The sequence below is a fragment of the Barbus barbus genome (genome assembly GCF_936440315.1).
Source record: "Barbus barbus genome assembly, chromosome: 28".
NCBI classification, from domain to species: domain Eukaryota; kingdom Metazoa; phylum Chordata; class Actinopteri; order Cypriniformes; family Cyprinidae; genus Barbus; species Barbus barbus.
In genome coordinates this window covers 19,355,546-19,381,756 of record NC_136756.1, presented here as the reverse complement: position 1 = coordinate 19,381,756, position 26,211 = coordinate 19,355,546, and the positions used below count along the sequence as shown (strand labels likewise).

The following is a 26,211-nucleotide window of genomic DNA, read 5'->3' as shown; positions in this document are numbered from 1 at the left end:
TCAGCATCATTACTCCAGGTTTCAGTGTCACATGATCCTTCAAAATGTATACTAAGCAGCTGAGTTGGTGTTCAAGAAGCATTTATTATTATTATCAATGTAAAAAACAGTTACGCTGCTTATTGTGGAAATATTTCTATATTCTTTGATGATTACAAAGTTTAGAACAGCATTTTTTTTTTTTAAATAGACTTTTTGCCTACTATGTTTACGGTTTATTTTAATAAATTTAACGCACCTCTACTGACCCTAAACATTTGAACAGTATAATAAAATAAGTAACACTTTAGTATAGAGAACAATTCTCAGTTTTAACTAGTTGCAATAATATTAGCATGCCTATTATTAACATGCTGGCTGTTTATTAGTACTTATAAAGCACGTTTTCAGTGTGACCATATTCTGCATCCTTAATCCTGCCAAATACCTAACTTAACAACTACCTTACAAACTATTAATAAGCAGCAAATTAGGAATTTATTGAGGCAAAAGTCATAATTAATGGTTTGTTAATAGTGAGAATTGGACCTTAAAATAAAGTGTAACTATAAAATTAAAATTAAAAAAATCTATTAATTATAACACTTTACATTACATGAATTTTATATTATATGAATTTATAATATTAATATGATGTAATTATTCTCAATTCATATGATCATCATTGGCAGGTGTGCTAAAAAGTGTTGTCTGGATTTTGATTTCAACAAGAGGCGAAGCCTCCTTACTGACTGGATCTATGACATATTGGTATATATATGCATCTGTTCCCTCCAGTGTTAGTTTATGGGATTTAATGCCCAATTTATCATCTGCCTTTTTAGCTGATAAGTCTGAGAGGTAAAAGCACTCCTCTCCTCTACAAGCCACACAATTTGAGGTATCGTTTATATCTGTAGCTCAAATGGTGCGGGACAAATTACACACTGAAGTTTAATACTGGGTTATGGGTTTAGAAAAAAAGTGTAACATCAAGTAGGAGCAATAATAATAGTGATGCTTGTCTTAGCAAGCACCACTAATAACTATAAACAGATCAAAAGCGAGATACTGTCAAACCCCACAGCACAGTAAAATCTAGATTTATATGAAGCCAAGGTTTACACATCATTGTTAAATACTGAGGAAAAACATCCCTGTCAAATGTCTGCTGTTGGCTGCACCCAATGAAACTCACCATCATAAAAGATCACTAAAAACGCGAGAGAGATTTTTCTCAAACTGGGACAACATATGAGAGCACAAGTGGAGAGTTAACAACTATATTGTATGCTAGCAATCTCCACTTTAATTAAATTTTACCATACTTTTGCCCACTCTACATGATTTCGAGAATACTTTCACTGTCAGACACTTTCACAGCAGAGGAAAAACACCCACCAGGACCCCATTTGAGCTTCTAAACCTTATTTACTTTTAAAACAGGCACTTTATGTTTTACGTTCTCAAGCAAACCAAAACCAGTGAGTCAATGTAAGACTCAGATATTGAAATTATATAAGATATTGACTTATATAAGGCTTTTAGATGCAAGGTGTGTCCACAAGGCCAGAGAAAAGTCACCCATAGTGCAACTGGAAATGGTTCCATGTGTGTTCTGCTTTGTTGTTGTGTGCTATTCTTTTGTTGGGCGCATCTGTGGAAAGAAAGAGCAGGCTGGTGTGAACCCGCTGAAAGACGGCCGTTCACGCCAGTCTGCGTCATTACATTTCAGCAGAGCTTTCCATTTTTCATTAGGCCATTTATCCAAGACACAGATACACGCGGGCTCACATTCCGCTCCATTACTTCGAAGCCGTATTACACAGAATCGTGCATCACTGCCGTTCAATTGGAAAAAACACGTCCGGTTCTGAATGAAACAAACGCGTGTGCGCACACCTGCCTGAGTCGAGGAAATGGATGTCGGTGACACCTGCATACGGTGGCAGGTGACACCACACTTATTTTCATTCACATATCAAATGACAGACCCAGATGCAATCTGCAAACTTTTTTGGAATTTGGGATGGATTTAAACATTAAAAATATGCCAACAATTACCATACAAACTCCAAAAAGGAAAAGAGCGGGGAAAAGAGAAACACATTCTGGAACACTGCCAAAGCTAGACAGCGTGCACAGTAACTTTATTAGGCTAACTCATTCTAATTGGTCAGAATTGCACTTTGCTTACTCTGTGCAAATCACTGAGCTGCAGTGTGTCATTCTGTTCACTCTTTATAACAGCTCTGAGTGATGCCTGCTTAATGGTTAAGGATCAGGGCTTTTAAAAGAAAGGTCACAGGTTCAATCACAAGTAGGGTGACAAAATTGCTGAAATTACTTATCTAATGGACCAATCTGTACAATTAGAGTACAACAAATTAGATTTAAAAACATCCACTTAGTAGCAAATAAACATGCTGTTCTAATGATTATGTATTACTGGGCACAAAACGAATCGGGACACTTTTTCTATTCTCTGGACTGAATTTGGGCAGAATGGAACGGTGTGTAATGGAAGTACCAATCCTGAGGAAATCTATGCACAGACTTTGTGTGGGCCTGCATATTTCTAGTCTGTGTAGCAAAGTCCATTCTTTGCAGCGTTATTATGCAACACTATGTATTTCAAATATAACCTGCTGATCTTTTTTAAGTATGTATTTTCCTATTTCACTGTATCTGTATAAATGAGACACCTGCTATAGCGTAGTATTACTGCGATTACCAGTCAATAGTTTGGGGTCGGGAAGTGTAGTTGTTTAATGTTTTTGAAGGAAGACTCATGCTCAACAAGATTAAAAAATAATAATAATATTGCTGCGAAATATTTCTAGAGTTGACTTCCAAATACTTTAAAATGTTATATATTTCTGTGATGGAAAAGCTGGATTTTCAGCAGCCATTACTCCAATCTTTGTCACTTGATCCTACAGAAATCATTCTAATATGCTGACTTAGTGCTCAAGATATATTTCTTAGTATTACAAATACTGAAAACAGTTGCAAACTGTAAAAATGTATAATGTTACAAAAGATGTCACTTTTGATTCAATTTAATCCATCCTTGCTAAACAAAAGCATTAAAAAATCTTACTAACCCCAAACTTCTGAATGGTAGTGTGTTATTTATTTATTTGATATAGAAAGCAGAGAAAATAACACATTTACAAAAATAAATGTATAAAAATATAAAAATGTGACCAGGACACATTGCAGTCTACATTCAAACTTGCATCTCTTATACAATCACCAAGGCTCAGAATGCGTGAAGCACATGTACAAACCACCATGGCTCCAATAACAGCATAAAATTATTCAAATTAAAATAAAAAAATAGCAATCAGTGTACCAGAACCTACAGCTCTCTGTCCACCAGCTTTGTTGCTGATTCCCACTGAATACTTCGTGATTAAACCAATGATTTAGCAGCTAATTCAACATGACTGATCTTTCTTTGGCCTTTCAGGGTTATTATGTGTTTATTTCACGGGTGAAGGAACAGCAGATGTAACAACATCAACATGGCTTTGCATCTGTTTGTCTCTATTCTGAAGCAATGACTAAGCTACTGTGCTTGTCAAAATCAGCCATCTACAAACACTGAAGTGTGTCAAAATAGGAATTCTAATCTTCAGAGATGAAAAACTGCTCACTCATTCTCACATCTCTCCAGCTCTCTCTGCTACGCACACACACACACAAAGACATGCGCCCAGACAAACACATCAAATAAAGCGCAGATTTCAACGTGCCAGCATTATTAGGCTCTGCCAGTGCGGTTTACACGTCCTCTATGCCAGTACTTCTCAACTTGTGGGTTGTGATCTAAAAATGTTCTGCTGGAAAAAACTGAGGGAAAAAAAATCAATGCTAAATGCAAAAAATAAAATGAAACCAACCATGCAAATAACAGAACATTAAATATAGCAAAAATATATACTGCTCTCTAATTTTTATAAACACTTAACATTTCTTTTGCTTATGACATTACAGGCTAAAATCTACTTTATATGGGTATTTTGGCGCGAATTCTGTCAAATGGTAGAAATTAGCGAGTACCCTCATCTGAAAATAAATAAATATTGTGGCAGGAAGAGCAAACGACAGACACAGTGGGTGTGGCGTCAGGCCTAGGAGTTTGTGAAGGAGGGTAGTGTTCTGAAAAGAAGGGTCCAGGTAAGGGGCGGAGTCCGGCGGCCACACACGCTTCCCTCTCGGGTCCGGGGCACGAGGGCTGGTGGCTTCGTTTAGCCGATTCGTCCTCCTTTGGCCAGCGGCGCTTCCAGGGGTTATAGGGCCCTCCATCCTGGCCCGTCAGCCGTCTCGCAGGTGTGGTACTTGTCCGGACCACGGGTCTGGCAGCTCGTGTCTTCGGCGGCACTCGATCCCTCAACGCTCCCTTCCTGGATCCACGAGGACACCAGCGTGCATGCACGGGGAAGAGACCGTCTCTCGAGGAGAGGTGCGCTCGGCATTTAAACGACGGCATTTAAACGTGGTGAGGCTCTATTCGGTTCAGGTGTGCCTCATCACACGCCGCCAGCCCTGGCTGTTTCAGCGTCCCTCCTCTCTCACAGACCCACTCCCGTCGGGAGCCTGGTGAAGGGCAGCGAATAAGGGACGGGGTGGTGGTGATAACAAGGGGGAGGCAGCCAACTCGTCAAAATATATAAAATAAAATGATGCAAACTACAGGTTGTAAAAGAAAATATCTTGATTTCTGTTAATGTTTAACAATAAAAAAAAAACAGTGGATAAGCACTGCTTTAGGTCTCATGCTCTCACTTTCCCAACATCTGCACCATCCAGAAGGTGGCTTCAGCGGTACAGTATTAATGAGCAGACAATGGCTGAATGTGCTGCTATACAAGTCACGTAAATGTTTGCATCTATGTTTGTGTGTGTTTGACAGCAAGTTTGTGTGTGATCTGAGAAGCCCTAGGAGGCTCAGACTCTCGGAGAGACAGCAGGACATCTCCTCCCTCTAGCATGGAGAGGCATAATTGAGACAGAATGGCAGGTAGCACAGAGACACACGGCTAGAAGGAAAGGCTGGATTCAGAGAGAATTTTAGATCAGCGTTGCTCCCTCTCCACTCCAACAGCTGGACACCCTGCAGATATACTACATCCATGAGTCACTCTCATATGGTGCTCTCAGTCTCAAGATTAACACAAACTCTACAAAGCAAGCAGTATGATGGGACAACAACAAAACTACACCACTCTCGTTATAAACAAAATCACTTCATTAGTTTTGTCATTCTCTGTCTTCTATCTTATTAAATTATCCCTTGTGAAAAAGAGGTGCATAATTGCACACTTGTGGTGTACTTCAAATTATTATTAGTATATTTTAAAAGTGCAACAATGTCAAATTAAAAGTTTTCTTTAAAGTACATTGTAAATCATTGTTTTAATACTCTTCTGTTGTGCTTTAAAGAATGAAATACATTTTGATGTGTTCACTAACATACTAAACCACAAGTACTTGATTATAATTTTAACTGCAGTGTTTTATGTTTATAAGTCAATGTATTTTAAATGTACTAAATTGTAACTTCATCATTAAAAATATAATATATAACAGTAATATACTATAAAATATAATGTAATTACATATATAATTAAATGGATGATATACAAGCTTTAATGAAAATTGCATTTAATTATATTTATGCTGGTCATTCAGCCAGAAGTTTTAACAGTCTATCAAAACCAATAAAAGTAATTTTGCAATTACATATGCCTAAGTGGGTCTAAAAACACAATAATGTTCAGCGGATTACAATTAACGTGCAATTAAATGTCTGAAAACATTAATTTTACACAGTATATTCTTTTAAAGTATATTATTTCTGTAATACGTATGCTAAACGTGTACTTCTTTTTCAGATTTGTTTCCGATCACGCATTATTTTTTTGTTCCGTATCATCTGCTGCTGTCATCTGAGAAAAATATTTTCCAGCCTTTCATTGGCATTCAATTACTCCCCAAAACTCATTTTGCGATTATATAATTTTGGAAGAACATCTATGAATGTATGTGACTGTACAGTGAGAGTTAATTGCTTCCAAAAAGGAGACTTTTGAAGACGACCTACTGAAAACGTAAAAAGAAAAGAAAGCGTATGCTTCTTAAAACTACAGACACAGAAAATGAATGTACATTCAATATATGGAATAAACATCAATTTAAGTATGGAAAATATCCATTAAGAAATAAAAAGAAAAACATAAATAGAACTTACAAGGTCAAAACCAAATAAAGCATCTTCCAGGGTATGAAAAGGCTGCCAAACACAACAGCCAAAAAGGCCAACATTAAAGAATATTCATCAATTAAGGCTACATTCTGAAATCTTTTTCAAGAATCTCTTAAATTATTTATAGGCGAGTCCCAACTATTTCCTTTAATTTGCACATTTAAGATTCCCCTTCACCTTTGAGTGTCAGAAAAGACAGGAAAATAAGATCTGAAATGGTCATGATAGAGATTGTTTGCTTAGAACAGCACTGCAAGAAATAGTCCCAATTCAATTTGCTTTCAGGTGGAAATGATTCTAAATTGGAAAGTCAAGGCAAGCTGACAGATTGAATATTGAAAGCATTTAAAAAATGAGGCAAGCACACACACACACACACGCAAATAGTTTCTCATCGCTACTGTCAGAAAGCATAAAGTGCTATTTATCAACTATTTATTACTAAGCTCTTGCTGTTGTCTCTAGCTCGGTTTGACTCCTTTGAGACCATGAGTAAAATATGTTATCTAGTGTCAAATTTCACTTCATGTGCTTTCCCAGAAATCAGCCCGGTTCAGTGAAGCCTTCAAATGCCTGCTGCGCTGCTGGGGTAATCACATAAATGAAACCTCTATCTACTGTAAGTTACCGAACTAAAAAAAATCATGGAGAACTGCCTAGAAGAAAACTGAGAATGATATCTTCATTTCAAAACCACATTCATACTGACTAAACAATTCAGCTTTAAAAGTCAACATGAAACACAATTCACAACCTATTTCACTTCTGCAATGTGACATACTTACGTGCAGTGTTGGGGAGTAGTTAACTACAAGTAGCGACGCTACTAACTTAACTACATTTTTCAGTAGCTTGGCAGTAGCTCAGTTGCTTTTTAAACAGTGTAGCTTTTCCAGTAGCTAACTACTTTTTGCAGTAGTGATGTTACGTTCGTGAACGAATCGTTCTTTTTGAACGAATCTTTTAGGTGAACGAATCATTCTCGTTCACGTAATCCATTGACTGAGACTCATATTTCTCGTTCACTGAAACTCCTCCCTCCACCGCAGCGCGCCGCTATTGCGCGCATGCGTAGCTCTGGACCGTTTCCTCTGTCAAAGAATGACTAAACCTCGAGCCAATAGCCTTCGAGTATGATACGAGGACGGAGCATGTGATTTGTTGAATCTAGTGAACGAATACGCCCTTCATTGAGTTGCTTTGAGTTTGAAAGAGTCAAATGAACTGTTACATACATACATCTCGTCTCATTATTACGTTCGTCGTTCGAACAACTGGTTCTTTGTTTTATTTTTTTATATTAGTGTTGTTTTATGTTTGAACAGTTACATACTTTTAAATAAAAAAATATTTCATTATGTTAGTCATGTCATGCACTTTTGTTTGTTTAAAAACTGTGAAACATAAAAAAATATGGCAGTATTGATTATTTGCGTCACGTCATCCCATCTCATTTGCGTCACGTGACTCACGTCAGCAAATAGCATTTCAGCTCGGGTTTAGAAGGGGCATGTAATTGGTTGGATCGAACGAACGAATATAATAGCATCATTGACCGAGATGGCTCTGTTTTGAGTCTGAACGAGAGAGAGATCTCCCGTTCGTGAACGAATTGAACGAACTGGTAGCTATACCCAGTTCGTTGACCGGGTAGGTCGGCCATTCTGTCAATCTAGTTCATCAATCAGCAGAAAGCGGATGCAAAGCACAGGTATCCGTACTGTGCATGCACGCTTGTTTATATTCATATTTTACATACAGAATAACTCCTCGTTTAACATAATCTCAGATTTGAACGTGTAAATCTCTGCCTAAACAATTAAATGTTAACTAGCCTAGTATGCAAACAAATAAAAAAACACTTGTGCTTTGGTCATCCGAAAAGAGTGTAATTTAAAAGATAAAAAGAGTAATGACTTTGATCACTTATTTAGACTTATTTTATTCATTTAATGAGAAGGGCACACTTTTTAATGAAGCCAAATCGGTTTTTATTTTGTAACAAGTAAATACGTTAGTTGAACGGCACATGCTGACGTATTTGTGTAATATGGAAAAATGGTCACTGAACGAGTTAGTGAACGAATCTGAACGAATCATTTTGGTGAACGAACGAAAAATGAACGAGTCTCTGGAAAGAACGAAAATTTCCACCACTATTTTGCAGCAAGTAGCGGTGTAGCGCGAGCAAAAGCTACATTGCGTTTTGTGGAGCCTGCGCGAATCAGCGCGATGCAAGGATATTCTTCTTGTTAGGTTACAAACTCATTTTTTGCCATTACCGCCACCTGTTGTTTAATCACGCATCTTGCGGCTAACGGTTCACTGACGTACAGAAGTGGGTTGACACACCCATATTATCCATGATGGAGCAAGACGTGGAGGCAGTTTGAGGATGGAGAAACAACTAACGTTAATTACCCATGGCCTTATTTGTCCAAGTTCATGTCTCTCAAAGAAACGACAAGTAAAGGTCACACTTTTTGTAACAGTCTGAGATATTTGAGTGTTGTGTGTAATAAAACAATACTCTTTGAAATCATAATTGTATTGCATTGTTTTAAACACTAAATATTTTACTTAAAACATTGCTCAGACACTTATTCAGTTATTTATAATATACGTTGTTCAAAAAAATCAAAAGTAGTTTCAATGTAGCTAGCTACTTTTTGATAGTAACTTGTAGTGTAGCTAACTACTTTTCCAAAAGGGTAGCTTGACTGTAGTTTAACTACTTTAACTTACGAGTAGCTTGTAGCTTGTCAAACTACAGTTTCAGAGTAGCTTCCCCAACACTGCTTACGTGTCACTCATGATTTTTAATGTGAAAAAAGTAGCGTGGGATTTGATTGGCTAATGACAATAGGGTGTCGAACATCAGACCACAGTCGCACCCAAATGCCTCCTGAAAGGCCCACTTTTGAGGAGTTTTTTTGACTGGGACATGGAGACTGAAGGTTTAGCTTGCTTTCAAGAACATCTCAATGCATCACAATGGTATCACTTCTTATTCAAATCTATCATCATTTACTCTAACTGCCATTTTGATACATACATCAAAATTAGCTGGCATTGAATTAAGAAAATTTGTCAATTCTGATTTCATGTTGACTTCAATCTTTGACTGAATGCAATGCAAACAGTGTGGACTATGAGCTATTGACTGAATGTGAAGCTCAGGGTTGCACTCACTTTGCAGAGGGTCTTTCAGCGTCGGGTGCAGGAGGGCTCTGGGGGTCCCATTGAACAGACTCAACCTAAAAAAGCCACATGGTGGTTAAAAACAGTAATATTAAGTTAAAATACTTAGTGTAAATGCTTCATTATGGAGATATATATATATATATATATATATATAGCATATAAATAAAGATGGATTAGGGTAAGGTTTTTCCTTTTTGGAAATAAATTAATGATTTTATTCAGCAAGGATGTATTGAATTGAATCAAAATTCAAGTAAACAAATATAATGTAAAACAAAAATGCTTTATACAAATGCTGGTATTACAAACATTCTATTAAAAGGATTCTGAAACAAAATGCATCAGTTGTTTTCAACTGTTTTCAACACTGGTAATAAGAACATTTTTTGAGTAGCAAACCAGCAAATGATTTCTGAAGGATGTTATGACACCAAAGACTGGAGTAATTACTGATAAAACTCAGCTTTGCTATCAAAGGAATAAATTACGTTTTAAAATATATTCATACAGACAACAGGTATTTTAAATTGCAATAATATTTCACAATATTACTGTTTTACTGTATTTTTATTCAAATAAATTAGCCTTGGTGAGCATAGGAGGCATCTTTAAAAACATTTTAAAATCTTACTGATCCCAAACTTTGTAGTGGTAGTGTATATATTTATGTTATAACACGTTTTCTAAAGCAGCATTGTTTAAAAGCAACACCAGCAGATCAAGTTTCAGAAGTGGGCTCTTTTGTGTCCTAAAATGTGGAATGAAGTTAAGGAGGTGGGTGACATGAATTTAGATACAAAAAAAGTATACTCAGTATACAAAAAGTACTCTGAATTCATTCAGAGGTCCACCACACTCCGCTGTTATACAGTTATTTTTCTTTGTTCAGTATGACAAAGAGAACATGAAATTACAGACCCATTAAAAGAGTAATGAGAGACACACATTCAGTCCTTTCTTCTGATGAATAGCAGGCAAATTATAATAAGCCCACTTTTTTCACTCATTGCAGGTTTCAGGATTTGCTGCATAGTCAATAAGACTGTGTGCTCTGGAGTGTCATCTTTCTCACTCATGGAAATGGCCATACTGCACTGCTCTGAGGTGACTGTTACCTGCCCTCCCCCTGAGAGATGCTGGTGTCTGCGCGACCTGTGAAGAGCTGGAGGAGTCCAAACCCTGACCCCACTGCCTCCTGGGAACCATCTGCCCTGGTAGACAGAGACACCAACTCCACCACGGCCACCACAGAACTCAAACACAAGGCAGTGTGGAAGTACACAACCTGCAATAAAGATAGACAGAGAACATTACAAAGTTTTTTTGTTTGTTTGTTTACATTTTTGCCATGATATAATCAATCGTGCAAGTATTTATTATTACATAATTGTTATTGGCATGTTCAGTCACTTGGAAATGTAATATTGCACAAGTCACACAGTCTGTAGCACAAACACTGAGGGATGAGTTACCCACTGAAGTGTAATACTTTGGGTTAGGAGTTAGGAGTTCAGGAAAGAGTCCTCAAAAAAAATATATATATATCCTTACATACAAGCAAGTTTGCTTTGGCAAACACCACTAATAAAAACAGCAAACAAAGGAATCTGAGGTGAGAGGGTGAGAAAACCGAGCGAGAAACACAAGGTTATGGATATGAAAAAAAATTTGTTCGAGAAGTGAGAAATCGTGTAGGAGGAAGATTAAACCTGTAACTTAACTTTATCAGAGAAAACCCAGAGGTTTGTTGAGAAAGAACCTAAAGAGGATGTTTGGACATAATGATTTGTTTTAAAAAGAGCACGCAGAGTCTTGGTCTGACATCCCGTGGCTCTTGGAGGAACCTCGCTGGGGATGTCTAAGAAAGCGCAGGCCACCTCATGCTATTTTCACAGAAAATAAAAATGTGTCTCTCTCACAAACTGAAAGTTGAATGTGTAGCCCAAGGAAATATTAATTTCCTAGAATAACAATGTTTTCTCACTTAAAGCTTTGAAGCCAAATGAGAGATGGAGGCACCCATTAAAGTCTAGCAACCACTGAACCAGTTTAACAATTACAAGAGACACCTACTTACACCATACCAATCAATAGCAGCAGCAGCTCTGATTATACAGAAGGGGCTTTTAGGAAAAAAAAATTAACTCAATCTAGACAAACATCAAAGCAAAGGGTTCTGCGAAATCAGCTGAAGAGCAGAGCACAATCAATACTAGCACCCTGCACAAGCAGCACAGCGAGTCATATTTGCTTAGGTCATTTGTATGCATAATCCGAACAAGATTTCACATTTGAAAACTAATAAGACAACCCAGTCCTTGTCCATGTAACCACAATTAGTATAAGACAAGCTGCTATATTTCCATAGCCTGATTATATATTTGCCCTATTTTTGTGGCACAGGTTACGGTTTATGAAATAATACGCTTACGAAATGAATAAACACTCACTGTATTTAGATGCATTTAGAGTCTTTAGATCATGAATCTTTAATGGAGCATATAGTATTTTAAGCATCGCAAACTCAAGTTCCTAAAATACCGAACTACACAGATTTATGTGTCCGTTTACAAGTGATTCAACAGCATTCAGAAGTGCTCCGGCTGATTTTTTGGGCTATGTGGGTCGATGGTGCTTGAATCTTAAAATCAGATCACAAGAGCTCCTGCTAAGTTTGGGTTGTGTGGGTTGAAAGGGTTTTAAACTTGAGGCTAGTTTAAATGCAGAGCAGAGGTTGTGCCATGGATTGAATTCACACTATTTACAGGCACTAAAGAGGCATAGAATAAAGTACAGGTTCACACGGATCAATATTCAAACAAAAGCACTGAAATATAACCATGACAAGAAGTGCTTCCAGAGTGCACTAATTCAGTTTTTGTTACCACAGATGTTGAACAGAATCTGAAATGTTCAAGCATTAGAGACCCAAGCGCTGATGATAATTGTATAATTTCATCCTTCTTTCAACATTGGAAGTGATTTAATTAATCCACTGGTTATGAAAACATTCTATCAATATTTTGGGAATTTATAAAAAAAAGAAAAAATAACTTTTAGCATAAAACTTTAGATTCAAAAACCAGCAAGAAAATGGTCCACCAGATAAAAAAAAAAAAGAAAAAAAAAAAACTCCTTTAAAGGAATAATTCAGCCAAAAATTAAAATTTACTCTCACCTGCTGTTTGGCCCCATTAACTTACATAGTATGGAAAAAAATACTACGCAAGTCAATGGGGACCAGCTACTGTTTGGTTATCAACATTCTTCAAAATATCATATAAAAATGTTATTTTTGAGTGAACTATGCCTTTAATATTTAATTCCATCAAAATGTTTACAGATCTAAGATAGTATTTTGTAGCTATATTTTATAGTTATTATTATTATTATTAAAAATTTATTTGAAAAGGGACCATGTACAATTTTAACATAAATGTTTCCATTTCATGCTGTAACATTTGGATCAATCAGACAACTATTTGTTATATTTAACAAAGAGACATGGACTCGTCTCTAATTAATTAATAGAAAAACCTTTCTTTGAATGAACACACATATCTTCAGGTCATTGTGTATATTATTACTGTTCTTGTATACGTTTTTGCGTATTGTATCCTGTTTTATACATGATTATGATAGAACACTAGTTAATATTATCTCATGTATATCATGTTTGGTCTCTATCAATTCATCTTCAGATGATCTAATTGAGAGTGTATATTATATGTCGATACCTAAGCAACATATAAGTGTTCTAAGAATCTTTAATAGTTTGTATATCAACGTCCAATCCGGTTCATATGCAAATTACTATGCATGGAGACAAAAAGTCGTAAACTTTCCCTCCAAATGTTCAAGTCACCATAGGCCCTTTGACTCTCAGTGGTGTGACCTCTATAGCAGATGAAGCTCTCACGTAAGTGATGCCCCTGCAGTCTGAGGTTCTGTCAGTTCCTAAGAGGATGAAGAAGATGTGAGCTAAAACTCTTCTGAACACTTTTCAGTTTTGTGCCAGGCCTTGCAGCCTTGTCTTTCCATTCAACCAAAGCTCCTCGGACCACAGCAGATCTCTTTCTTAGCTCTTTTTCCACTCTCTACCTGGAAGAACATCTCTACCTCAGAACGTCTTTGGAATTCCTCACTCTTCAACCCGGAAGAACGTGATCAGGAATCCAAAACCTTGAAACCATTAAGACTATGGACACTCGCCACAACCAAGCAATGCAAGTATAACATTTAACTAAATGAAACAGAGGTTTAGTATAAGTTATAGACCCCGTTATGAATGGCGCTGATGACTCAGGTGGTTAAATGACTTTTTCCATAACTGCTTTCTCTGGTTTTCCTGATGGTTTCACCCATCAACTCTCATGTGCCCTTTCCCCATGTATGAGTGATTTTTATGAGTATGTATGTTTGTTTGTTTGTTAGACTAGTTTGCGTTAGTGTTTAGTTAATAAAAGTTGTGCGCACAAATGACGAGTTTCTGGTTCTAAATGTAAAATTGTATACAGTTAGAATGCCCTTATAATTCCAGCAATGAAACAAAAAATACCCATGTATGAGATTTTACATTTTTATATTCATTGCACAAGCATTCTGTATATCAGCACGTGTGCGAGGCCGCAAGCACAAATGTGCTATTAGTTTTATAAAACAGTGCATAGCAACAGTTTCATTTCATTCTGTGAATGAATCAGTTTTTGAACAAATCGAGTGAGCCAGTGATTCAACGGTCCATTCAGATGGTCTCACTTCTTTCGTTTCTATTGAATCAGTCATTTTGAACGAATCGTTTGATATGAATAAATCAGTAAGTCAATTATTAAAACAGGGACTTGCTGCCACCTACTGGTGGTTTTGTCATATTTATTAATCCATGACGGACCTAAACCAGCCAAGCTGGCAGCACAAAAACACATTCAGCAAAATATTGTTTAATTATCAATATTGACCAAAATTCCTCTATTTCAGGCCCCAGAAAAAAAAAAAAAAACGTAAAAATAATAGTTAATTTGATATGGCTAATTTTTCATTATTCATTAAATAGAAACCTTTTTAAAAATGAGACCAATTTTGTAATAAATTAGCCACAAGAACACCCCCCCCCTTTCATCTAGTAATAAATTGGTATTATGTAATCAACTTTTCCAGTTTTGCTACCGCAGAAGGTCTTTGAAGGTCAACCTCACATAACCCTTCTGCATCAGTGTTTTCAAGCATGAAACGAGGGTTATGTAAAATTCAAAGCAAACTTTTCAAAAATGTCTCCTTTCACTGCTTTACCTGTCTTCTGCTCATAACCTATGACATGCTCTTGTTTTGTTCTTACCCTGAACTTCAAATGAACCGCAGTGAGCTGAATAACATTCTTATATGAATCTGTACTCGAGTGTTTGCTCTCTAGTGGAAATAATGATTTGCATTGCATGGTTGAAATGATTCCCTCAGCTCACCAGCAGGACTGGTTTCATCAGAGCTCTGGATATGCATTTTCAATTCAAAAGGCAGGGTCTCATCTAGGGCTGGGCGATAAAACGATAACGATATGTATCGCGATAGACACGTGAACGATATCAATAAAAAATGTGTTCGATAAAACGTTCGATATTTTTTATTCTTCGTCGGAAGAAAACAAAGGCTGCGAAGCAAGTTTGGTTGCATTAACAAAGGCACTCGCTCTCTTGTAACCTAGCAACGTAGGGAGTGACACGCTAACAGCCAATCATGTAACAGTATTATGTTTGGTTGCGCCATATCGTTGTCTCGTGTCTAAAAAGTGCGGCCGCGCGGCTGATGGTGCGTTCACACCAGACACGAATGAAGCGTTAAGCGCGAGTGATTTACATGTTAAGTCAATGCAAAGACGCGAATAGACATCCTGCGGCGCGAATTGAGCGTTTCGAGCGTTTGACGCGCGGAACGCGCGAATCGCGCAAGTTGAAAAATCTAAACTTTGGCGGATATTCGCGCCGCGCTAACCAATCAGGTGCTTGCTCTAGTAGTGACGTGATTACGAGCGAGGCATAAATCAAAACAACAATAGAGGACTAAATCATCGTAGCTGTATCCGGAGCTGTACTATAGACCAAAGATTACCTGTTAGATTTACCCAAAACAAATTATATCTTATGTTTATCCACTACAGAGACATCAGAGCCAGCGGCAAATGTCAGAAGGACTAGCCGAGGTTATGCTCCTCTCTTCGGGATACATGAGCACGAGCGCCCGGTGATCGCCTGGAGCTCACGGCTCCGAAATCGGCGAAGCACATTTTCAAATAGGGGCTGTTTTTATAAATAAACTGCAGATTTGAGTTTTAAACAACTACATTCTCGGCTGAAATACATGCGTCCAGTGTTTCCATAGCACATAAAGGGCTATTTTATTTGCCAAATTCTATACATATGCTCTCTGTGGCAGTCATTGTGCCCCCTGGCAGAAGCCCCGCCCATGACGCGAATTCGCGTCTGTTGTGCAGTGAATTTCACGCGCGAATGAAGCGAGTAAACCCAAAATGTTCACGCGTCCAACTACGCACGAATAGCGCGATTTATTCGCGCAAGTCGCGTCCGGTGTGAACGCATGCATGAGAGTGCACGTCTGCAGCCAGACCCTATTGGCTGGTCTGCTGGATTCCTCTTCATAAGCAGAAAATGAGTGCCGCTGCGAGCGAGGAAATTGTAAATAAAAGAGAAAGTCAGCTCGCCAGTATGGCAGTTTTTTGGATATTATAAGTCTGACCGTAGTCAGACCAAATGTCGTCTGCAAATTACGCAAGACCGTCGTCCCCGCCAAGACTGGTAATACCACGAAGTTGATGTACCACCTTAAAAAAATATCAATAATTATCGATATCGACCGATATGAAACACTGATATCGTGATACAGTTTTCAGCCATATCGCCCAGCCCTAGTCTCATCTCTTTCGCTCCTCCTTTCAAACTACTTTCCCCTCCTCTCAGTGCTACAGATAATAATTAATAATGTGATAACTTTTTTTTTTAAATCTATTTTTCTAAAACACACATTATCATGAGAGACCAAACAGCTTAAGAATGTTCTCAACACACAGTGGACCGTTGATGAAGTTAACAAAGTTATTGAAGAATAGGGTCTTTATTTTTCTATATGCACATGAGTTATGATTCATTCTGCCTTTGGTTCTGATTTAAAAGACAACTGTATCATTTTAAAGAGCTGAATCAGGTGTCTGGATCACAGTAAAATCCCAGAAAGAACTAATATTAAAATTATGGCTGATATTGATAATTATACAGATAATTATTTACATAATTGATAATCAGCCAATAACAAAATCCTAATGCATTTTGTCTAAATAAATCAAAAACAAAACTCTAAAAACTATAATAAATAAATGCTACAAGTTTAGTCATCATAACATTATAATGTACAATATAGAAATTGATATTAAATAATTATATTATATTAAATATTTATTATATTAAAATTAATAAAATATTCAGATATATGAGGTCTAAAGAAGCCATTCAACACTGTTATTAAATTATTCATGTTTAAAGATAAACTGTAACTGAGCATTAGATAGAGGCAAAGGTAATCAAAAAATTAAAATAATAGAAAATATCCAAAAAACATCAGCATACTCTTTGTTTACGTGTAATTTAAGGTGAGCGTTTCCAAACACTCACACCTTCAAAATATGAGTCACAGGCCTGAATTTTTCAACACGTCCAATTTTCTGAACCTCTGACTCTCATTAGCAGCTAATAATCTGTAAACTGTGAATCTATCTAATTGTGAGGTGAGAACATTAGCTAAAAGTCTGGACAGCCTGGCATTTCAATACACAAACACTCACGACACAATCAAGACTCCTAATTCTCTGCCAACCCCATAAACCCTCATAAAAATAAATGGGCTTCAGAATTTCAGCAGAGGAGATGCTGAGATTATCATTACACAGATATCCCCTCTCCCGCGCTTCACAAGCCAATCAGCAGAGTGAGGGTACGGCTTCTGATCCACTCTGCCAGAAATAGTTTGCACTCGTTCAGATGCCCCCAAAAACAGTCAACAAATCATTAGTCAGGAGTTGTGAAACATCCCTGTAAAATTCACAAGGGCACCAGGTCCTAGTAAAGTAGCATGATAATATGATCCAGTGCAGGCGGGAAGCAGGTTTGAGATTGTCATGCATAGTGAGAGGGATTATTGCTGTTCTGTTGTTATGGGCTCATTAACAAAAAATGGGACCTTTTGAAGTACTGAGTTCAAGACCCTGTGAAAATGTTGCATTACAACTGTGTAAGTTGCCTAGCAGTTAAGAGTGTGTGAGTGTGTGTGTGTGTGTGTGTGTGTGAGAGAGAGAGAGAGAGAATATAAAATGTATAAGCAGCAGAAAGCAGATAACAAACACAGACTCTTGCCGAGGGGCCTCTGCTGTCTACTGCTGCAGTCCAGCAGATGAGAAGCAAGAAGGCCAGCCTGTTAATGTCTGTACATGACATCTCACTGCTCACTGACAGGGGGAAAAGAACAGGTACTAGGGGTGCCAAAGGTAACTCCTGAGATTAATTACATATAGTTTAATTAACATTGTTAACTTACCAGTGCTGACTTAACAACACATTTGGCATTAAATGGCTTTAAACCCTTTTTATTAAGACACTTGTATTTGTATTTGACACAGTATTTGGACACTTATGCCAAATGTATAAATGTAGATAATAATAATAATTATAATTAATTAATATGATAATTATTATTGTTATCGTTATTCGTTTGTTTTAATCTAGCATTTATTTTAAAAATGTATACATTTTATATGAAACTATTTTTTTCTTCAAATAGAATTATATAGAATTCATAGAGAATGTATAAAATAAATGTTTGGGGTCAGTAGACCCCAAAAAGGGTTAATTCAATTATTCAAAAAGGGTTCATTAAATTGAAGTGCCAATAAAGTCTTCACGCTTCTTTACAAAAACTTTCTATTCATTAAAGTATATTCATTAAAAAATAACTCCAAAAATACTAAGCCACAGTTTTCAGTATTGATTATACACTTATTATTGAATCAGAATATACCGTGTCTACACTAGACGTAACAACTGGTGTGGTGCACCGTCTACACTGGACGTGAAAAAGCAGCCATTGAAAATCATTTGAACTTTGTGTCAGCACGTCATAAATAGACGAGGCATCAGTTTACTGTCGGGATTTGTCGCATCACGCCACATCCAGTGTAGACAGCATCACTAATTTTAATGGGTTCTATTGTGTTTTGTCGCACCGCTCGCGTCGGGTGTAGACACGGTGTGACACTGAAGACTGAGTAATAATGCTGAAAATTACCTTTGCTGCCACATGAATAATATAGATTTTAAAATATATTAAAATAGAAACATTAGTTTAAATTGTAATAAGATATCACAATAACTGTTATCAAAATAACTGTTTTACTGTATTTTTAATCAAATAACTGCAGCTTTGGTGAACAACAACAAAAACAAATTATATATAAAAATACAAACTATATATAAAATACAAACAATAAACTGAAAAAAGACAGCGCAGCATACTTTAAGCAAGCATTACACCAAAAGGTTCTAAATTATACAAAATAAAGCAACAGATATGAGGGTTCCGAGACTGATACTAAAAGTGACCACTTTTCCTGGCTCTGTGACTAAATTATGTCAACTACAAAATTGCTCCACTCTGTGATTATGTGCTGCAGTATTCTGTTGCGTAAACGGCAAACAAATCCAAAAGCGGGATGAAACCGCGCTACCCAACTGAACTGCGCAGTGCAGACCAATTATCGACTGGCCCAACAGACAGCACGGTGCAAACCGGTTTCGACTATAGAAACCAGGCCAATTTGTACAAAGCACAAACCAGTAGGAAAGCACAGCATGAGCCGTGCGACCCATTTAAATTAGACACAAAAATTGTGTTATAAATCCATAGGGAACCATAAATGGTTGAATGCTTAAGCTAGTCGAAACCAAACAGCTCTGACATTCTAAACAGCACTGAAGAGGAAAGCAAATTCTGTACTTCAATGGCTTGTGAAAGAAAAACAATATCTGTTAGAGTCACGGATTTGTAAATATTACACATCCGTTCAGGTCAATGAATTGGCTGGTGCCATATATCAGAGCTCATGCAGTGATACTACAGACATTTGTCAGGTAAAACAAAGTTTAAGCATAAAGTCACTTATGCATTGACTGAAGTTGTGTATTATTGACAAAATTTGTGAGCAATGCTACAATTAACAAAACCCCTGTGCGAGTAGTTACAGACAGGTTTCTCTCCCGCTGGAGATTTAGGTTGAATATTGCTGCATGGTGTTCACTGTAGCCAATGTATTTTCCTGCTAATCATATGTGGTACAGTGAGAGCACTAGAAATCAACAATTTCATTGTACCGGTTGAAAGAAGACCCTGATTGTTAGCATTGCTAGTCCGATTTATTGCTAGTGATTCAGTTCAGATGGGGTATGTAAATGAATCAATTCAAAAAATAAACACTGACTCAAGTCCCTGCACTGCACTTCTTACTCATAGATTTTTAATTAAAACTGAAAATGAAATCTGAATCAAATTATCTCTTCAAGTTCAATGCTCTTCATTCAAAAACTTTCAAACTTTTGTGCCAAAGAGACAATTATACACTGCATCATATGATATTTATACACTACCGTTCAGAAGTTTGGGGGTCAATATTTTTTCCATTTATAATGTTTTTTTTTTATATATAAATAAACTAGGAAACATATGTATAACTGTTATGACAGATTGTTATAATAGATCTATTTTTGAAAAAAACAAAAAGATGTTCATTCGTTCTTTCTGTTCATCAATAAAACTTTGAAAAATATATATGAGTCAAATATTAAGCAGCACAACCATTTTGAACATTGATATTAATAGAAAAGGGTTTTATAAGCAGCAAATCAGCATATTAGAATAATTTCTGAAGGATCAATGTGACTCTGGACTGAAAAAAAAAAAAATCAACTTTGCCATAAGAATAAATTACATTTTAAAACATATCAAAATGTTTTAAACAAAAAAAAAGTTTTAGTAAATTGTAATAAAGACAGAAAAAAGACACTACACCTTTAAGTATAGCTGCAGTTGACCACTAGTACTTTTTCATATATCGAAGAACATAAAAAAAAAAAAAACACAGCTTGACTGCAGTACCTATACACAGCAAATTATGAGTACCTTGTGAGGGTCCAAAGTAGCTTCCCAACACTACAATTCATGTGTTGACTGGATTTCTTCTTATATCAAATGTGAATCATCCTTCGAAATGGCACCATCGGCACCTTACTTGGCCATGTTCGGTCATAAACAACAAATCAGGTTTCATCTTTGCGCTCTGTGGTGTTGGAGATCTACGCTAAGAATGAAAAGGCTTTGAAGCCGGCCGTTGATACACGATGCCTCGATGGACCAAGAGCATCCCAAACACACAGAAGGTGTAGCAAATCAATACAAACAACACAATTAAGTTGAGCAGGATGTGCAAAAGGCGACTGAGGGACAGGGAGCAGATGATTCAGTTTAAGGGACATCTGTACCCTGCAGGTAAACTTCCTGACCTCGCCGATCAATACCGCAGTGCTGACAGGATAACCGGAGTTAACCTTCTCTGATCACCCACCACTGCCTTCTTTCGCTAACACGTGTGGGAATTCACACAGTACGGTGCCAATGGAGTCAGCAGGGAGACGAGTCGACCTAATCATTTTACAGTGGATTAATACGATCCATGTGGTACAGAATTGATTTATTAAAATTCTTTAGCTCTGAGAGACTAGTCGGGCATAATGAGTGGAGAACGGTTCCTTTTGAAGTATTAAAGAGAAATCGGGGCTTATTAGGATAATGCATAGAGGCCTCTGATATGTAAAGAGAAGCTGAAAATAGAATAGAACACCAATGAAGAAACTGTACATTTTATAAACTGATTTTTAAAATGGATAAATGAAACAAACCATCCGAACTAACCAAATCAATAAAATGAATCCAACTAATTGCCGCCCACTCGTCTCTCATTATTGTATAAAATACAACTCCATATTGAATATACTATGTGCTGAATACATATGTATGCGAGTTTTGAATATATATATATATTTTTTGTTTAGTATGGAGGTGCGTGTGAGCATGCAGAGTGATTTGATGGAGCCGAGTCTGTTAGGTCTGTGAGCTGCTTTGTTTGACTGCTGCAGGACTCTATTTACTTTGGCTGTGTTGTTTCTGCGGCTCTGCCCTCAGGCGTGATGCCCAGGCCACGGTTTGTTTATTTTGGTGGGAATTGGAGAAGCTCTGCTCACAGCACCCAAATTAAAAACCAAGGCCCCGATGTCCTGGGGCGGACGACGATCAGATTCTTCTTGTCGTGTCGAACACACAGACAAGTCACGCAAACTCAATAACAAACAGAGAGGACGTTTGAGGAGTATTTCAATGAGCACTGACACGATAAGTAAAAGGCAAATACTAAACTTAGCATCAACCTTGAGACGTTGAGCAGAAGTTTAAAATCTATAGGCCTGGTTTACACCTTGAATTCATTCTTAGGTGAGCCAATCAGAAGGGTTCAGATGAGACAGAAGAAGACTCTCATGTATTATTATTGTATATAGACACCCAAACCAGGACCCACAGTAGCCTGTGATGACCTTTGAATTGGCCCACTATGCATATACAGTGGTGTGAAAAAGTGTTGGCCCCCTTCCTGATTTTTTTTTGTTTTTGTTTGTCACACTTTAATGTTTCAGATTTACGATTTTCAAATTTAAATATTAATCAAAGTTAACACAAGTAAACACAACATGCAGTTTTTTTTATTATGAAAGGAAAACAAAATCCAAACCCACATGGCCTTGTGTGAAAAAGTGCTTGCCCCCTAAACCTAATAACTGGTTGGGCCACCCTTAGCAGCAACAACTGCAATCAAGCGTTTGCGATAACTTGCAATGAGTCTGTTACAGCGCTGTGGAAGAATTTTGGCCCACTCATCTTGGCAGAATTGTTGTAATTCAGCCACATTGGAGGGTTTGAGAGCATGAACCGCCTTTTTAAGGTCATGCCACAGCATCTCAATAGGATTCAGGTCAGGACTTTGACTAGGCCACTCCAAAGTCTTCATTTTATTTTTCTTCAGCCATTCAGAGGTGGATTTGCTGGTGTGTTTTGGATCATTGTCCTGCTGCAGAACCCAAGTCGGCTTCAGCTTGAGGTCACGAACAGATGGCCGGACATTGTCCTTCAGGATTTTTTGGTAGACAGCTGAATTCATGGTTCCATTCATCACAGGAAGTCTTCCAGGTCCTGAAGCAGCAAAACAGCCCCAGACCATCACACTACCACCACCATATTTTACTGCTGGTATGATGTTCTTTTTCTGAAATGCTGTGTTACTTTTACACCAGATGTAATGTGACACACACCTTTCAAAAAGTTAAACTTTTGTCTCGTCAGTCCACAGTATTTTCCCAAAAGTCTTGGGGATCATCAAGATCAGCGGTTTTCGTCTTGGAACTCTGCCATGCAGGCCATTTTGGCCCAGTCTCTTTCGTATGGTGGAGTCATGAACACTGATCTTAACTGAGGCAACTGAGGCCTGCAGTTCTTTAGATGTTGTTGTGGGGTCTTTGGTGACCTCTTGGATGAGTCATCGCTGCGCTCTTGGGGTAATTTTGGTCGGCCGGCCACTCCTGGAAAGGTTCGCCATTTGTGGATAATGGCCCTCACTGTGGTTCGCTGGAGTCACAAAGCTTTAGAAATGGCTTTATAACCTTTTCCAGACTGATAGATCTCAATTACTTTCTTTCTCATTTGTTCCTGAATTTCTTTGGATCTCAACATGATGCGTAGCTTTTGAGGATCTTTTGGTCTATACTTCACTTTGTCAGGCAGGTCCTATTTAAGTGATTTCTTGATTGCGAACAGGTGTGGCAGTAATCAGGACTGGGTGTGGCTAGAGAAACTGAACTCAGGTGTGATAAACCACAGTTATTTTTTAACGGGGGGGGGGGGGGGGCAAACACTTTTTTCACACAGGGCCATGTGGGTTTGGATTTTGTTTTCCCTTCATTTAAAAACGGCATGTTGTGTTTACTTGTGTTATCTTTGATTAATATTTAAATTTGTTTGATGATCTGAAACATTGAAGCTTCAATAAAATAAAAAATCAGGAAGGGGGCCAACACTTTTTCACACGACTGTATTTGCATACATGCATTTATTTTGGCGTTCAAATGCCTGGGAATTTAAGTAAATTTGACAAAAATTTCAATTTTAATAGAATATTTATTGGTAATGCATCATTTACCTTCAGCCCATGGCCATCAATCAAGTCAAATTTTTGGCCCTATGTAGTAAAATATTTGAGCACCTCTGGTAAATGTTTACTATTGATTGCAAATATGTACTTCATTTCATTTTTCATCAGAGAGTTATTTTCTTTGAAGGTTGCAAAACAACCTGCAAAACTGAATGCCCTTGATGTAGAGCCAAATTGCTAAAATAACTTTGACATCAATAATAATTTGTTCTAAAGGTAAAATTCAATATTTACAGCTCTATTATAGCTGTATAATAATTCCCAATAAAAAATAATTTTAAAAAACCTAAAAAAAAAATTGTATTGCAATAAAACATAATAAATATATAATAAACAGAAATTATTGTAAATAAACCCTTTTTTCCTTTTTTAATTGAAAAATATTCATATGTACAGCAACCGTCCTGGGAGTTTTTGCATTTATGATGTACTTTTGACTGATTGCATGAAATTTACGGGTCATCAAAGTGCTAATAAAAAATAGTTTTGGGCAATGGCTTCGACAACTATTTCAACTGAAACTTTTTTTTTTTTTTTTGCTGTTATTTAGCAACATCCTCTTGTTATCAACTCGCTCGAAAGCAATGCCATAAAATTGTGTAATGTTACTTACTTCAAACTATGGTTAACCCTCACTTTAAAAGAAAACCATTTCCATTCTTCTACTTTTCAGAACTTCTGATCCATAGACGGCGTCATTTTTAAGCTGAGCAAATTGAGATCATTACTTGCACCAGAAGCCCCTCAAGCAACAGGTAACCTGTTTTGTCAAATCAATAATCTGTGGGCCATTATACATCTTAAAATAGCACGCTAGGCATTTCCACCAAGATCATTATGAAGCTCTACTTTAATGATTTGGAAAATTTGCTGACACCCTGCACTCGCCACAGGATTGAAGCAAGGGCTGTGGCAACATGCTCGTATGCACACGCGCACCAGCTCCTTCCTCTGTGAAGAGAAGGGCATACATCTCTGTCAGCTCGCTAAATACAAAAAATCTCTCAAAACATTGGCATAAGTGCTGCTGGAGTTGCAGCCATTTGCATTTTTCGAGCAAAACACAAGCTACTTTAAAGGAGTCTCTCTAAAAGCCTACTGGGAGTGAATGGCAGGGATGTAATGTCCACAGTTGTGCTGTGGATAGATCTGCTGTTTGCACTCGCTCACAGACGCGAGACCTTCGGGCTCAGAGCTCTCCTTGAGCAGAGAAGCAATTAGACCTGATAAAGTTGTTTCTTCGTAGCATTTCAAAGGGAAGCGTCACAGTAGGGGCCGCTAACAATTCAGCTGTTCCTTATTTGTGCTCAAGAGCTTGAAATTAGATTGACTCGTTTCTCACCTTCAAACAAACTACATACACAGAACAGTTGGCAAAAAAAGAGGTTTTACAGACCAGCTGCTCTCAAGGATGCAAACAAAGAACAAGATTCAACCATGTCAAAGGCCAACTAGGAAAAAAGCATAAATGTACAGATAATAGCTTTGGCATATAGAAAAATGGTCACTCACAGTACATTTATTTGCATTCTTCATGTTAAAAATGTTATAAGCGTAAATCACTCTCTCCAAGAGAAAGCACTTCCTTTGACACTTGCACAAACTTCTGTACAATACATATTCTAATTATGTATGATACAATATTAATACTAAATATCTTCAATAACTTAATGACAATAATCCTCAAGTGTTTTTTGATTCCTGTCAAGCAAAATAATCTTATTTTAAAATGAATCACAGTTCTTTTATCATAATGCAAGTTAAAGTCATAATGAAATTGCACACAAAAGTAGCAACAGATATTTTCTTCTGTTGATTATCAAAAAGGAAGAAAAATGTAGGATGTGGACTTGATTCTATTCAATGGTTGTTGATTGTTTGGAGGTAGATCTGATTGCGAGGTTGCTGTTCACAATAAGATCAATAACATGCATTTAGAAAACAGAAGAATTTCCATTTAAAGCCATGTTTAACAGTGAAATCAACACTACTTTAATAGTGCTATATCAACACAATAAGACTCCTCTCATCGTAATCAAAAAGACTAGTTAGTGTGACTACAGATCAAGATGCTGCTGATTTTTCTGAACAATCTATTTCTGTCATGTCACTTGTTTTAAGTGTTGATTGGATGTTTAGCACACTCTTTTGCGTTCATGTTCTGTCACCACTGAATCCCACCAAACTTGCAGAATCCATCACCGGTCCTCGTTTTGGTACTTCATAATCTATGAACTAAGCATGATTTACACATTATATTCAGACAACCAAGATGCACAGTCTGACAAGTCAAAGAACACAAATAATTTTCATCTTAGTCAGTCATCATAGTACAGACTACAGAGAGAACTGGAAATAATAGCGAAGAAGAGCACAGTAAAGCATTACATAC

The 26,211-nt window shown here is 37.2% G+C and overlaps 1 protein-coding gene across 1 annotated transcript in view; it reads right to left on the bottom strand.

The window, feature by feature from the left end:
* Positions 1-26,211, bottom strand: part of nphp4 (nephronophthisis 4) — a 156,026-nt gene that overhangs the window by 119,771 nt on the left and 10,044 nt on the right. The window contains exons 3-4 of the mRNA XM_079383228.1: positions 10,573-10,742; positions 9,446-9,510 (exon numbers count right to left, since the gene is read on the bottom strand). Of these exons, the coding sequence (XP_079239354.1) occupies positions 9,446-9,510; positions 10,573-10,742 (235 nt within the window). The remainder of the gene's footprint in view (positions 1-9,445; positions 9,511-10,572; positions 10,743-26,211) is intronic.